The sequence below is a fragment of the Antechinus flavipes genome, chromosome 5 (genome assembly GCF_016432865.1).
Source record: "Antechinus flavipes isolate AdamAnt ecotype Samford, QLD, Australia chromosome 5, AdamAnt_v2, whole genome shotgun sequence".
NCBI lineage: Eukaryota > Metazoa > Chordata > Mammalia > Dasyuromorphia > Dasyuridae > Antechinus > Antechinus flavipes.
The window spans coordinates 170,018,689-170,034,598 of NC_067402.1; the positions used below are offsets into that span (position 1 = coordinate 170,018,689).

General features: G+C 36.8%; 1 protein-coding gene across 2 annotated transcripts in view; it reads left to right on the plus strand.

The window, feature by feature from the left end:
• The first annotated feature begins 8,092 nt into the window (after positions 1-8,092).
• ITIH5 (inter-alpha-trypsin inhibitor heavy chain 5) overlaps positions 8,093-15,910 on the plus strand; it is an 82,180-nt gene continuing 74,362 nt past the window's right edge. For both annotated transcript variants that reach the window (XM_052000161.1, XM_052000162.1), the window contains exon 1: positions 8,093-8,376. In XM_052000161.1, the coding sequence (XP_051856121.1) occupies positions 8,269-8,376 (108 nt within the window). In that variant the 5' untranslated portion in view covers positions 8,093-8,268. The remainder of the gene's footprint in view (positions 8,377-15,910) is intronic.

Genomic DNA, 15,910 nt, shown 5'->3' on the forward strand with positions numbered 1-15,910 from the left:
AACAGGATGATTTCAGAGAGGCCTGGAGAAACTTACATGAACTGATGCAGGAAATCATTATACACAGCAACAAGAAGACATAAGACGATCAACCCTGATGGACACGGCTCTTTTCAACAATGAGATGATTTAAACCAGTTCCAATTGTTCAGTGAGGAAGAGTCAGCTACACTCAGAGAGAGAACTATGGGAAATTGAGTGTGAACTACAACATAGCATTTTCACTTTTTCTGTTATGGTTTGCTTGCATTTTTGTTTTCCTTCTCAGGTTTTTTCTTTCTAGATCAAATTTTTCTTGTGCAGCAAGATAACTGTATAAATATGTACGCATATATTGGATTTAACGTGTACTTTAACATATTTAACATTTATTGGACTACCTGCCATCTAGGAGAGAGGGTGGGGGAAGGAGGGGAAAAGTTGGAATAAAAGGTTTTGCAAGGGTCAATGTTGATAAATTACCCATGCATATGGTTTTTTAATTAATTATTATAGCTTTTTATTTACAAGACAATGTTTTTCTTTAATTAATTAATTCTTTATTTATAAGACCTATGACTGGATAATTTTTCAGCATTGACCCTTGCAAAACCTTCAGTTCCAAATTTTCCCCTTCTTCCCTCCACCTCCTCTCCCCTAGATGGCAGGTAGACCAATACATGTTAAATATGTTAAAGTATATGTTAAATATGCATATGTTTTGTAAATAAAAGTATGATAATAATAAAAATAAAAATAATAAAAGAAAGAGAATTTGAAACTTATCCTTCATTCTGAATTGTTTCATTTTTGTCCTTGATGATTATGATTACAAGTCCTATTAATCAACACTGAATACTTGTTATGCACCTGACATTGCATAAGGCATCGATGTTATAAAGAAATTCTGTGAGCCTCTGTTTAAAAGTATGTATTTTAGCTTATTTCCCCTATTTGATTAATTTGTTTTTATTTTTTGAAACTTTAAAACTCATTTTGATTTCCTTCTCTCACCTCTTTCTTCATTGAAATTATTATCTTTACAATCTAGGATTTGATGTTTTTGTTTCCCATTGGAATTCCCTTGGGTGAGCATTTCTTTTGATGTCCACTGTATCATTGGTTAGAGCAGTATTACTGGTATTTATATGTACTTCTTGGAATTATATAATGTTGACTGTGCACATAGCTATCTTGTTGATTTCAATAATATTAAAAGTTTTATTCTATGCTAATTGTCTTTAGGCTTTTTAATCCTAATTTTTATATGATATAGGAGAAGAACTAAGGAGTTAAGTTTCTTGTCCAAGGTCCTACAGCTTGTATATGGTTAAAACTTGCACAGGTGTCTACCTGATCTATCCAGTATACTATGTTTCTTCTTGTTACACAGTATACCACCTGTATATTATTTGTTTGCATCTGCACTATTACTTTGCTGAGTATATTTCTTAATTAAAATTTGAGCAAAATGAGGCTAAATTTTAAGCAATGTGCAGAAGACTTTTGTTATTAGGATCAGTTCCTGAGCATAAAAACAAAGATGTTATAAAAATATTGAAAAGTATTATAAAAGATTTTGGAAAATACAAAGTGATCATTTATAGGTAGATTTTCCATTTCCCACTTCCTAAGGAAGTGCTTAAAGTTACACTGTATGAGTGGGTAGATGTTTGCTATTAAAGGAAGCTGACAGTACATCTAGCTAGTGCAATGGGGACTTACACATTTTTAAAAATATGTATATTTTATTTCCTCTGTATTTATATGTTAAAACAATTTTTTTAAACATATGAGCTTTTTCTTTTTTTAAGTTTTGAGTTCCACAATCTATCCTTCCCTCCCTTTCCTCTTTCCTGAGAAGGTAAGCAATCAGATATATGCTACATGTTTATTCATGTAAAACATTTCCATATTAGTCATTCATACGAGAAGACTTGAAAATAACAAAAAGAATAAAAGAAAATTAAAATAGCATATTTCAGTCTGTCTTCAATCAATATCAGTTCTTTCTCTGGAGGCTGATAGTAAACTTTAGTATTAGTCCTTTAGGATTGTCTTAGATTATTGTATTGTTGAGAAAGCTAAGTCATTCATGGTTCTTCATTGAACAATACTGTTATTACTGTGTATTGTTCTGGTTCTGCTCACTTCATGTTTCAAGTCTTTCCAGGTTTTTCTAAAATCATTCCACTTGTAATTTTGTATAGCACAGTAACATTCCATTACAGTTATATACCACAGCTTGTTTAGTCATTTCCCAACTAATGGCCATCCTTTTGTTTTTCAATTCTTAGCCACCCAAAAAGAGTTATTATAAATATTTTTCAAATATGTCCTTCCATCTTTTTGATGTCTTTGGGATATAGGCCTAACAATTCTATTTCTGGATCAAAGGGTATGAAAAGTTTTATAGCCCTCTGGACTTAATTCCAAATTGTTCTCCAAAATAATTGGATCAGTTCACAACTCCATAAATAGTGCATTAGTGTCTCAGTTTTCCCTTCCAACATCAATCATTTTACTTTTTTGACCTATTAGCAAAGCTGATAGGAAATCATATATTTTTTAAAAATTGTATTCTCAGCACTTAGCATAGAGTCTGACATAATTTAAATGCTTAATAATAATATTATATATGTAATATAAATATAAAAATAATAATAATAAATAATTGTTGATTGACTGAATAACATACTGGAGTCTGTTTCCTGAAGTGTTCCAGCAATAAATACAAAATGCTCTGTTTAATATTCAAGGCCAGTATCTTTACACCTTATTCCCTGACATATATTCTTCAGTTCAGTGATACAGATCTCTTGACTATTCCATGAACAAGATGCTCTATCTCTTAGTTCTGGGTTTTCTCTCTGACTTTTTCCCATGGTTGGAAACTTCCTCCTCTGCTTTGATTTCTGATGTCCCTGGCTTTCTTTCAGTCCCAACTCAAATCCCACTTTCTATATGAAATCTTCCTCAAGATCTTTTAATTCTAATGCTTTTCCTCTATTGATTATTTCTTATTTGTCCTGCATATCCAGATTTCTTTGTATATAAATGTATATATGCTTATATTTGTCTTCTCCATTAAATTGTAAACTCCTTGAGGGCAAAAATTGTCTTTTGTCTCTTTTTATATCACCACCTCTTAGCGCAGTGCCCAGCACATAATAGACACTTATTAAATGTTAATAGATTAATTGAGTGATATTTAATGAAAGTACAATGGAAGTGCATGTAAGTTCTATAGTTGTTTCTGGTCTGCTAACCATGGAGTTAGAAGTGCTTTTTTGTTGTCTTTGTAGCCAGAACAGGGAGATGCCTTAAAAAGGTGATCAGAAATTCAATCATTCTTTTTAAATTTATTTATTTTTAATATGTATTGCTTTATGAATCATGTTGGGAGAGAAAAAAAATCAGAACAAACTTTGGAGAGAGGGAAAAAAAAGCAGAAAAAAGAAGAGAACATAACATGTATTGATTTACATTCAGTCTCTGTAGTTCTTTTTCTGGATGCAGATGGCATTTTCTGTCCAAAGTCTATTGGGTTTGCTTTAATCACTGAACCACTGAGAAGAACCAAGCCTTTCATAGTTGATCATCATACATTCTTGCTGTTATTGTACACAATGTATTCCTGGTTCTGCTTGTTTCCCTCAGCATCATTTCATGTAAATCTTCCCAATCTTTTTAAAAATCAGCTTGTTCATCATTTTTTTAGAACAATAATATTACATTATCTTTATATATCACTAATTATTCTTTTTAGATGATACATTCCTTGGTTTGACTTCTTCACTGTTGTTATCTGGCAAGAGACAATATTATAATGGGTGTTGCCTTGTTCTTTATTCCTTCTGAGGCCAGGTGTGTTGTTCAGTTGTATATGACTTTTTGTGATTTGGAGGACCATATCATGCCAATACTATCCATAGGGTTTTCTTGGCAAGGATATGGGAATGGTTTGCCATTTTCTTCTTTAGTGGATTAAGGCACACAGAGATTACATGACTTGACCAGAGTCACACAGCTAGCAAATAACTGAGGCTAGATTTGAACTCACATCTTACTGACTTTAGGTTCATCTAGTTGCTAGGCAGCCTCAGGAAAACAGGCTTTTTTGCGTGTCTTGGTTTTCTTCTGTTGACATTTAGCTGAAATAAATTAATTTGGAGGTTATGATTTTGAGGGTTTTGAAAGAATAGGAGAGTAATCCTCTGAGAGCCTAGCAAACTAAGCCCATATTAAGGGAGAGGGAATGAACTTCAGAACCTAGCCCATGCTAGCTGAGATGAGATACCAATGCTGCCTTTGAATGTGAATTTGGGAGGATCAATGCCATGTTGGAACTTAGCTAAGTTTGAGCCCATTTTCCCCAAATACTGAAGTGGAAAAGGAAAGAGGTGTTGTTTTTGTTAAATGTTTGGAGTAAATATTCTTTTGCAAAAGCTAATGATGTTAAGTTGTTAAATGGAATTGAGTTGCTAGTCAGTCACTGGCACCTAACAACATATGGGAGTAGGAGAGGGTAAGGAGAAGATCACAACTAATGGATTCTTGAGCCAATGACAAATCTTCAAGAGACTCCAGGAACTTTGAGGGGAAGATGTAGTCAGAGAGATACATTGAAATTAAGAATGGAAAGAAATAACTGAATCATTTTTGTAATTGCTTTTGTTGAGTTGTTTATCAATTATGTTAGACATTACCTCATTTGGGGTTTTCTTGGCAAAGATAAAGGAGTAGTTTGCCATTTCTTCCTCTAGCTCATTTTATAGACAAGGAAATTGAGGCAATCAGTGTTAAGAGACTTGCCAGGGGGGGGTCACACAGCTAGTGTCTGAATTGTCGATAGTTTTCAGTATGCCATCCTGGAATAAACTCTCTCTTCATCTCTCCCTAATAAACTTCCTCTCTTCCTTTGCTCAGTTCAAATGCCACTTCATCTGCTCTTTTCTGACTGCTCCCTATATTCTCCAGGTGAAAGTGATTTCTTTGATTTCAAATTTTTCTACAGCAATTTGTTTATATGTCTATTTTCACACCATACTTATCTGTCTTCATGTTGGGTCACCCAATAGATTATAAGCTACTTGAGGGAAGGGACTATGCCATTTTTTTATCTTAAATCTTCATTGATTAGATCAGTATCTTCATTAATTACTTAAAATTCATTTGCTAAATGATGAAAAAGAGAGGAATTCATTTTACCATTGGACACCGACAAGAACTACTGGTAAGAGGATCTTCAAAGGACTTTGTAAACTGGTTTTCAATAGATTATTGAATATGACACCTTCCTTCTTTAGGAGAAAAGGGCATGGAGACAGGAGAATCCTACATACAATTCTAACCTTAGTAAAGGGAAAAGGTTGAAACAACAGTTGCAGTTGTCTGTATTTTACTTGTTTAACTTCATAATTGCAAATATCAAGAAGAGGAAGAGGGTTGTGGAGCAGATTGCTCCCAGATTTATATCTATATATAACTATGTCAATCTAACTTTATTAGATAATCCTTGAGGACAAGGTGTGTCACTTATTTATATTCCATAAAGCATCCAAAGTAGTATGCCATTTTCCCTGCAGTCAGACATTCATTTAATTTGTACGCTTAACATATCTGCAAAAAGAAATATTTGACACTAAGATGAGTCATTAATTAATAATTTCCCACCACTGACATCTTGCAATTGCTGCTGTTGCTGTATTTTATTTAATGGCTTTTAACTTATTTTAAATAATTACTACTTAGAAAAATAAAAAAATGGGTATACAATCTGGAAAGGGTGAAATTTTCCCTAATATGGTAGAGATATCAATAAGCAGTTTGCAAATATTCCTATTGTAACAGCATTGGCTATTATTATTAATCATGTCCTGAATTCCACATATCTTGTCAGGGCTAATCTGATACTAAATCTCCCACTGTTTGAAGAACTAGTGTTTTATTAAGGACAGTAAGGGAAGAATTTTGGCAGTAGCAGTAGATAATGTAGTATTGGATTAGGAGTGAGTTTTTCTAATACTCTGCATTCTAGGATTGGGTGCCAGATGCTGAAGGGAAGGAAAAGGACTACATCCCAGGGTAAAATGGCATTTGCCCATCTTGGGTGGGAGAAAGGGAAAGTATGTTGTATTGGATTCAGGAACAGTGGACGAAGGGAATAGGTAAAAAAAAAAGTAGAAAAAGCATGGCTAAGTTAATTACCAGCAGATGAAGAAGCAGCAAGATATATTGAAAAGCATTTTTTTTCTGTCATCAGAAGAGCTCTGGTTTGAATATCAACTTCAACATTATAGGCAAATCATTTCATCTCTCCAAATCTCAGTTTTACCTTAGCTCTAAAATGGGGATTTTAATATTTATCCTATATCCTTTACAAGGTTATTATAGTGAAGGTGTGAGCTTCCCCTCCCTTTCTTTTCTTTCCTTTTTCTCTTTGAATTCAGATAGGGACTTTGATTGACTTAAAGAACTCCTGGTGATGAATTGTTAGAGCTTTCAAATAGCAACACTTCTGTAATTTGTAGTCTTAGAAAGTTGTCTTGGAAAACTAAGAAGATAAGTAATTTTTGATGGGAAAACCATTTAATTGCTGACAGTGGTGGTAGAGATCTGGAAGGAAAGAAAGGAAGGAAGGGAGGAAGAAAGAAGGAAAAAAAGAGGGAGGGAGAACGAAAGGGAGAGAAAAAGAAAAGAAAAAAGACCGGAAGGGAGAAAGAAGGAAAGAAGGGAAAAAAGTCTGATAAAGAATGGAAGAAAGTACTTGGTGGATATATGGAAAGTTTGACTCTGCAAACTTAATAGCAGAAAAGTTCTCCACTCCACTTCTCAGGCAAATACTTTTTTATCCATATGATTCAATTAATTCGTTTCCTATTGCTTCTAAGATAAACTGAAAACTCTGTTTAACTTTTTAAGACCTATATGATGAGTCCCCAACCTATCTTTCCAGCTTTCCTGTACATTACTTCCCCTCCCACACTCTGTCCTACAGCCAAACTGGGCTTCTTTCTGTTTCCCACATATGATAGGTCATTTCTGTCTCTATTACTTTATTCTTACTACTTTGGAATGCACTCCTTCCTTTTCCTTTGCCCCAGAGTTCTTCCCTTAAAAAAAACCAAAAAACCAAAACAGACTATATTTTGCATGAAGCCTTTCCTGATTCCTGCTATGCTCTCCTCCTCCAGGTGCTATCATCCCTCATAAACTATCTTGTATTTAATTACTTTGCATATAATTGTATTTATTCTCTTGATAGTTACACAGAATATACTTTCTGTGAACTTGTTGTCCTCATTAGAATGTAAGTTCCTAGAGTGTAGAAATTGTTTCATTCTTGCATGTCCAATGCCTACCACAGTTACCTGCAGGTACATATTAGGTTTCCTGTAAATACTGGTAGACTTTTGAAAAACACTCAAGGGATTAGATGGACAGAAAGTTATGTCTGGTTGGGATGGGAACTGAGTTCCCAAAAAATTGAAACAGAGGAAAAAAGGAGAATTTGGACAAAAGGGAAAAAGGAAGGGGGAACCACAAATGTCCTTTGTAGACGATGAAAAAGTGTATGCAGGTAAGAGGACGTAGGTGGTTCTATATTATTTAGCTTCTTGGGGATTGTGCATTTGGAGGGAGAGTCATTCACCTGAGAAGTCACCTAGTCCAATAGTCTCACTTTGTAAATCAAGCAACAGAACACCCCACAGATACTGTGTCCCAATCGGAATTCGGACTCAGGTCCTTGACTCCAAAGCACTATTTCCTTCGCATCACACAGTGTTGGAGTAGGGGGAGCGTCAAACAAGCTTTGTAACTTTCCCTCTAGACTGTGTGAGTATGTACGCGTATTGGGGAGAGAGTCGGGTAGGGTGAAGAGTGGGAGTGGTCTTCAGGTCCCAAATTTAAACAGTTTTCAGTACCAGCGAGTATCCTTCCAGGGGTGTCCCTGCCTGGCTTGAGGTCGTCTCTGACTCAGTAGAGGGGCTGGATCGGTCAGGCGGAGAGAGAAGGAAAGGGCGGGGGCCGGAGCTGGGGATTGGGAAGAAGGGGGGTCGGTGGAGCTTTTCCCACCCAGTTTGCTTTTGGGCTGCCTCTTCTCCAGCTGGGAGGCAGAGGCCGAAAGACTGGGAGGAGCCAGAGCCGGGAGCTGCAGCTGCCGCTGCTGCTATTACTGTTGCTGCTACTTTTCCCAATCTCCCAGCCTCGGGCAGTCTCCACGGATCTGCCCTCTCGCTGCTGCTCCCCGCTTCAGGATCTCTAGCTGTCTCTCCCCTTTCCAACATGCTTCTGATCTTGGGGCTCTGCTTGGGCCTCCCGCTCTGTATAGGGCATCAGGACCCCCTGGTGTTGGCGGAAGATCTGGAAGAGGCGCTAAGATGGGACGCCCCGGTAAGTATGAGAACTTTGACCGAGGATGGTGGTGGGAACCGGTGGAGTGGGGAGTGGGGCGGTGAGCCTTCTTATAATCCGGCCAGTCTATTCCTCAATCTCTGTTTCACTTGCCTAATTTTCTCATCCCTACCACTTGTTTTGGAAATTCGAATGCCTGGTCCCCCCATCTTCTCCCTTGATCTCGGGGGGTCTCCCCTTATGAGTTTGCTGTCTGATAATCAGGTGCATTGCATCTGGCTCGCTCTTAACGTTTTCCAGTCTCTCAAGCGAAGATCCTTTCCCGCTCCTCCTCCCCACTTTCCATTTCAGTACTGGAACTCCAGGTTGAGTAGACTTCTTGGCCCCACTCACCGGCTGCCAGGGTAGTGGCAGCTTTTTAAGCCCCAATTCTGATTTTGGAGCAAGAAAAATTCCTCCCTATATTCTGGGACATGTGGGATGTGGCCTCTTATTTGATCCCCGGAAGGTAGTCTCATTTGATTGCTTCCTTGCAGGGCTCTGGGAAATGCCACCAATCTCCTACAAACGGGGGTACCCTAAATTTCCCACCTGAAAGGTGGAGAAAACATAATACCCATTCACATAGTGTCATGAATAGCTTTTGCCTATCTTAAACTACATGAGATATAGTGACTAGAGCCTTGGAAGAGGAGTCAATAGACAAATTGGATACCTGGATTTGACTTCTTATTTTGCCATTAACTAGTTGTGTGATTTAGAGCAAATCTCTTAAGCTCTCTGTTTAGTTTCCTCACTCTTTCATTTGAGGAGGTTAGAGAAAGGATTTCTAAAACCCTTTCAGCTTTAGTATTTCATAACTTGGATTAATGAGCATTGCTTCTTGAGAATGCATCTGCAAACAGAAAAGATATAGGCACTTAACAGATGACTTTTGGGGTGTTCTTAATTTTTATTGGTATCTTTTATTTTATAACACCTGCCTTTCCCTCCCTCTCCTCCCAGATAGCCATACTTATAATAAAGAATTTAAAAAAGGGAAACTAAAATCAAACAAAAAACTCCACCTTCAGCCAAATTAATCAACACTCCAAAGAAGTTTTATAGTACACACAGTGTTCTGCATACATGGCCTCCTACTTCTAGAAAGAAGCTGGGGGTGTTTTTCATATCTTTGGGAGCAAGGCTTGGATATTATGATTTCAAAGCATTCAGTTTCTATTACTTGGTATTATTTTTTCCATTTACCTTAATAGTCATTGTATATATCTTTTTTCCTGGTTCTGTTTATTTTACTTTGCATCAGTTCATATAAGCCATTTCTTTCTTTTGTGTTTTCTTCATATTCATCATATCTTGAAGTAACATGTCATATAATTCTCTCTCTGGAAGAGATCCTCACAATAACTCTGTAAAATAGGTGCTATTTTAAAATTTACTCCATGTTACAGGTGAGAAAACTGAGGCAAATAGAGATTTAGTGATTTGCCTAAGGTCATACAATTAGTGTCTGAGGCCAGATTTGAATTCAGGAATTCCTGATTGCAAGTCCAATACTCTATCCATTATATCCATTATATCACCAATTACATCCAACATTTATCTGCTGCAAATTATTTAACCATTCCTTGACAAATCAACATCCACTTGGTTTTCAGTTCTGCTATAAATATTTTCATCTATATAAGTCAATTCTTTTTTTCCACAAACTTCATTGGAGGGGGGGAGGTGTTATGTCTATCAGTGGAAATTCTGGGTCAAAGGGTATGGACATTTTAATCACTTTTGTTGCATAATTGTTTTTCAGAATGGTTGGATCAGTTCTTAGCTCTGTAAACAATGCAGTAATGTATCTATCTTCCTACAAATTCTCCAATGTTAACTATTCTAATCTTTTGTTAAACATATTTTACCATCTCTCTTACTATTTGCAATTTTTTTTCTGTAAAAAAGAAGCCTTCATATGTTACTACTGGCTGCCAGCATAGTGAAAATATCTTTTGCAATTATAAGGATGTGAAAACTCTTTGAAAAACATAAAACAGTATGAGAGTATAAATGTAAAATATTTTATGCTTATAGATATTAAAATATATAATGCCACTCTAGGCATCATCAATAATTATATTTGGGAAAAATACATGGGTACCTGTTTCTTTCTCTAGAATTCCATAGTAGATACTGAAGAAAAACCCATGGAGATATCATGATGGATATTTATTTATTTTAAAATAACTTTTTATTGACAGAACCCATGCCAGGGTAATTTTTTTACAACATTATCCCTTGCACTCATTTCTGTTCCGATTTTTCCCCTCTCTCCCTCCACCCCCTCCCCCAGATGGCAAGCAGTCCTATACATGTTGAATGGGTTGCAGTATATCCTAGATACAATATATGTGTGCAGAACTGAACAGTTCTCTTGTTGCACGGGGAGAATTGAATTCAGAAGGTATAAATAACCCGGGAAGAAAAACAAAAATGCAAACAGTTTACATTCATTTCCCAGTGTTCTTTCTTTGGGTGTAGCTGCTTCTGTCCATCCTTGATCAAATGAAACTGAGTTAGGTCTCTTTGTCGAAGAAATCCACTTCCATCAGAATATATCCTCATACAGTATCGTTATTGAGGTATATAATGATTTCCTGGTTCTGCTCATTTTACTTAGCACATGATGGATATTTAAATGTTGCTTTTTCTCAATGGATGTAATAATCTTTAAAGGATAGATAACTACATGTAATGTTATTTATCTTTAAGAGAGAGAGAGAGAGAGAGAGAGAGAGAAGAGAGAGAGAGAGAGAGAGAGAGAGAATGTAGACATATGGAAAAGGTATAAGACAAAGGGAGGGAAAATGAAGACATATGGAAAAAGTAAATTTTCAGGGAGGACCCCTGAAAATTACAGGACTCCCTAAAGAGCACAGTGTAGTATTATACTTCTAGTTTGGGTGTGGAAATGTTGAGGAATCCAGAATGATAAGGTAGAGCAGGCTTTCTTTCTTTTCCAATATTCTCCAAAATGCTCTGCTGTGTTGTTATTGTATGGCTGAGTTCCATCAATTCCTCTTGTAAAGATCCCCAGCAGGAAATTCAGAAATATTTTTGTATCAGAGGGGTGGCATGGCATAGCTAGTGTGTGGGGCCCTAAAGTGGAAAAACTGGGCTCTCTCCATTCTATTACTCACTTGCTGTTTGACAGTAGGCAAATTGTGTTGTCCTTTTCTATTTTGTTTTCCCCAAGGCACAAAAATGAGTAGTAATTTTCTATGGGCAAATAATGATGTATCCTTCGTATCTCCCAGGAAATAATCTGAAATTCTAACCTACAAATACACCTTCCTATTCAATGAAATTAGTTAACTGCTGAACAACCTGTAGGAATAGTATGCCAGCCGAAGGAAACATTTTGCATGGTTGATGTGTAATTACTCAAATTGGAATATGTCCAGACCACTGTGGCTGTATTATTCCTTGACACAGATGATAGATGACAACTCCAATGGGCCAGTAATCTCTAGCCCTTGGTTAGGTTTCAAATTTGAAACAACTCTATTTGGGAACTCCCACCATGTTGGGTCATGAACTCTCTCAGGAGGAATGCTAACCCCTAGATTATTGCATTTTCATACAAATATAGAATCTCTGGATTAGGAGCATCAGAGATCACTTAGTCCAACTTGTGCATGGACAGGAATTTGCCATCCAATCCCTACCTCCATATAATTTCCCTCTTGGGGACTATACCTAAATGTTGGGGTAATTATCTCTTTTTCTCCGTCCCTCTCTTCCCTCTCTTTCTCCCCCTCTCCTTCTCTCCCATCTTCCTATTTCTCTTTCTCGATGTTTTATATGTCTGTCTCTGTCTTTCTGTCTGTCTCTCTTCTCTGTCTCTCTATTTCTTTTTCTCTCTCTGTCTCTCTGTGTGTCTCTGTTTCTCTCTCACACTATTCAAATAAAATTAAATCATCACACATTTAGTGCTTATGATCTGAGAAGCACTGTGCAGGGTCCAAGGCCCTATTTTTAAAGAGTTTACATTTCCTGATGTCCTTGCATGGTCTTTGCATGTTCTCAGATTCTGCCTAATTCTACTTTAATTCCTGACTCAGTCATACCCTAATATCTCCTTTTCTTTGGGGTTTTAGGAGAAAAAAACTCATATTTATTATCAATTACCAACTCTCCTATTCCACTCTCCTTGCCTTTCTTCTTTTTATTTCTTCTCTTCCCTTCTTATTTCTCTCCCCTCTTCCTTCCCTTTCACTCTCCATCTTCCCTCTCACTTCCTTTTCATTCTCCATCTCTCTTCTTTCTTCTCTTTCTCTTCTCAAAGCTTCCTAGGAAGGATCCAACAACTCAGGCAAATCTTGACTATAATGATCTGTGGCGAATCTAAATGAACAGTTATTGAAGGGAACTCATGATGCCTCTCAGACCCATTCACTCCATTTATTTTCTCTCCTTTCTGATCCAAATCATTTCTGCCTTCCTGACAGAGGAGAATGTATTTTTTCTGAACCAAAACATAAAGAAGCTTAGATCTTCTGGGAAGAATAGAGTTTCTTCTTTATTCTCTTTTTATGTTCTCTTCCACCATTTAGATCTTTTAAATGTCATAAGCTGTCTCTTTTCCTTTCCCCATCTCCCATTCAACACTGGTGGTCCTTGAGTTTGTCAGAGGGAAAAAAATTCCCTTTAATTGAGTTTTTAAGGTATTTCATTGTACCTGATAACTTCTTGTAATTGAAAATGTTTCGAAGAAGAGAGAAGAGTCTAATGTCTATGGCCTGGATGCTATTACTGCTCTTGCTTTGATCCATGGGAGGGAAAAAACTTGGTCATTCATCTCTATGTATCCACTGCTGCTTCTGCTTTCCATGGGGACTGAGGTTCATTGAGCAGCAAACACACATTGATTAGAAAACACTCCTGCATTGGTAGTCATTGTCATAGACTTTTAGACCTGTAGGGCCTATTTAGTCCAAATCCTTTATTTTAAAGACGAGGAAACTAAGATCTTTCTTATTTTTGTCTATTTTCTTCCTTTCTCCTCTACATAATCAGCTCCAGTCTGGTGCCTGTTATTTAATCAACAATTTATTAAATGCCTGCTATGGAATAGGCACAGTACTAGATGATGGAGATAAAAAGAGAAAATGGAATCATCTCTCTTCTCAAAATTCTATCAGGAAAGGCAACATGTACATGAATGTATACATGTATGTATGCACACATACATATTTAAAATAAATAAATGTAATGAATAATTTGGGGAGAATCACCAGCAGCTAGGTAGGATTAGTAAAGGTTGTTGTTTAAGTTGAGCTTTGAATGAAACTCGTGATTCTAAGTGGTGGTGGTGAGGAATGAATACACTTAAGGTATGTAGGAAAGCCTGTGGTGAAGAATCAAGACAAGTGATGTGCAACAAGAAGGCAAATTGGACTATACTAAAGAGTTTGAATGAGATCAATAAGGCTAGGAAGGTGTGTTGGAGATAGGCTGTGAAGAACTTGAAATGTCAGTTGTTATTGTGTCAATCAGTTATTTGTGACTCCATGGAACATAGTATACTTGGACATTCTATCTTCCATTTCTCTCAAAGTCTGTCCAAGTTTGTGTTCATTATTTCCATGACATTATCTATCTCATTCTCTGCCACTCTCTTCTCTGCCACTCTCTTCTCCTTTTGCCATCAATATTTTCTCTGACATCAGGGGCTTTTCTCATGAGTCAAATGAGTCTTTTCTCATTATGTGGTCCAAGTATTTAAATTTTAGCTTCAGATTTGACTTTCCAGTGAATAGCCTGAATTAATTTCTCTAAGTATTGACTGATTTAACATTGCTGTCCAAGGGATTGTCTTCTCCAGTACCACAATTCAAAATTGTTGATTCTATAGCACTTCTTATAGTCCAACTCTCACAGCCACATATTACTATTGGAAAAATCATAGCTTTGATTATATAGACCTTTACAGCAAGATGATATCTCTGCGTTTGAGTATGCTGTCCAAAATTGCCATAGCTTTCCTTCCAAGGAACAAGTGTTTTTAAATTTCATAACTGCAGGTACTGTCTGCCGTGACTTTTGAGCTCAAGAATATAAAATCTGACACTGCTTCCATTTCTTCTCTCTCAATTTGCCAGAAGGATTTGCATTTGATATTAGAAGTAATAGGGAGCTCTTGGAGTTTATTAAATTCCAAGTTTATTGAACAGGGCAATGACATGGACAGACCTATGCCTGTGGAAATTATGTGAAGAATGAGTGTGTGTGAACTTGAGATGGGGAGCTTAATTAGGAGACTATTTTAATACTCCAGGAAAAAAGTTAATGATGGCTTGATCTAGGACCATTTACATGAGTGAGGCAAAGGGAATGAGTTAAAAAAATGTGGAGGTACAGTTGACCAGACTTGGCAAGTGGGAGGATGTGGGCTGAGGGAGTGGGGAGGTGAGAATGACTCCTTTAAGCTAAGTTGTCCTTGCCTCATTTTGTCCCTAGTGTCTCCTCTTCCTTTTATTTTGTTGTCATTTAAACACATCACTTATGATCTTATAAAGGAATCCTTTCACCGATCCATCATCCCAAAGAACATTTACAGTTATTGTGGATTCATTTCCAGGTCCTATCAGGGTGATTTGCCTGTATTGTTTTATTAATCTTCCCCTTCTAATCAAACACATTCCTCTCTTTTTCATTGTACTTTCAAAGTATAAAAATGTATTCTAGTGGATAGAATACTTAGTAACCATAAAACCTGGAATCAGTTCCTGCCTCTGACATAATTGGTAATATGATCTTGGATTAGTCACTTAACTTTTCAATGCTCTACACTAGGGCTTTTAAAACTTTTTCCACTCAGGAACTCTTTTTTCCTAGTAAATAGGTATATAAAATAGGTATATAAATCAAACACTGATAATAAGTCATAATTTCATGACCACTTCTTATGAGACCCCATATGAGGTCACAACCCACAGTTTAAGAAGACAATTCTCTAAACTATAAATTGTAGAAACAGTGACCACCTGCCTTGACAGAAGGAGATCCCTATATCAATGAAATCACTGATCAAGTCCCTATCATCTTTTCCATTGAGTTTCAAATTGCCAAAGCACAGCATGCTTCATTTTCTTGTCTAGACTAAACTCAGTCCCTGTCAGCTTGTTGGATGGATTGATGAATAGAAGCAATGGGAAAGTACTCACAGAGGACTTCTAAGATCAATAATTTTGTTGACATGCGTACATTTTCCCTTCTACCAGTCCCATGGAAAGGACATGATTACCTTGTACCTACCAACTTAGGATAAGCCTCCCAAACCTAGTTTGGCTGTTCTTTAGATAACACTTGGACTGTGTGTGTCATAAATACCTATCCCCAGTCCCATTGTAAATGCCCAGCTCATTTGTTAGGGAACTGTCAGAGCTTGTGCTGTACTGAAAGAGCTTTGGAAAATCCAGGATTACCTACATAATGCAATGATACACTAGAGTAGGGGTTTAATGGAGGAACTTGGCATCCCATATAATACCTCTGGATCTTCACATTGCCCTGACTTCTC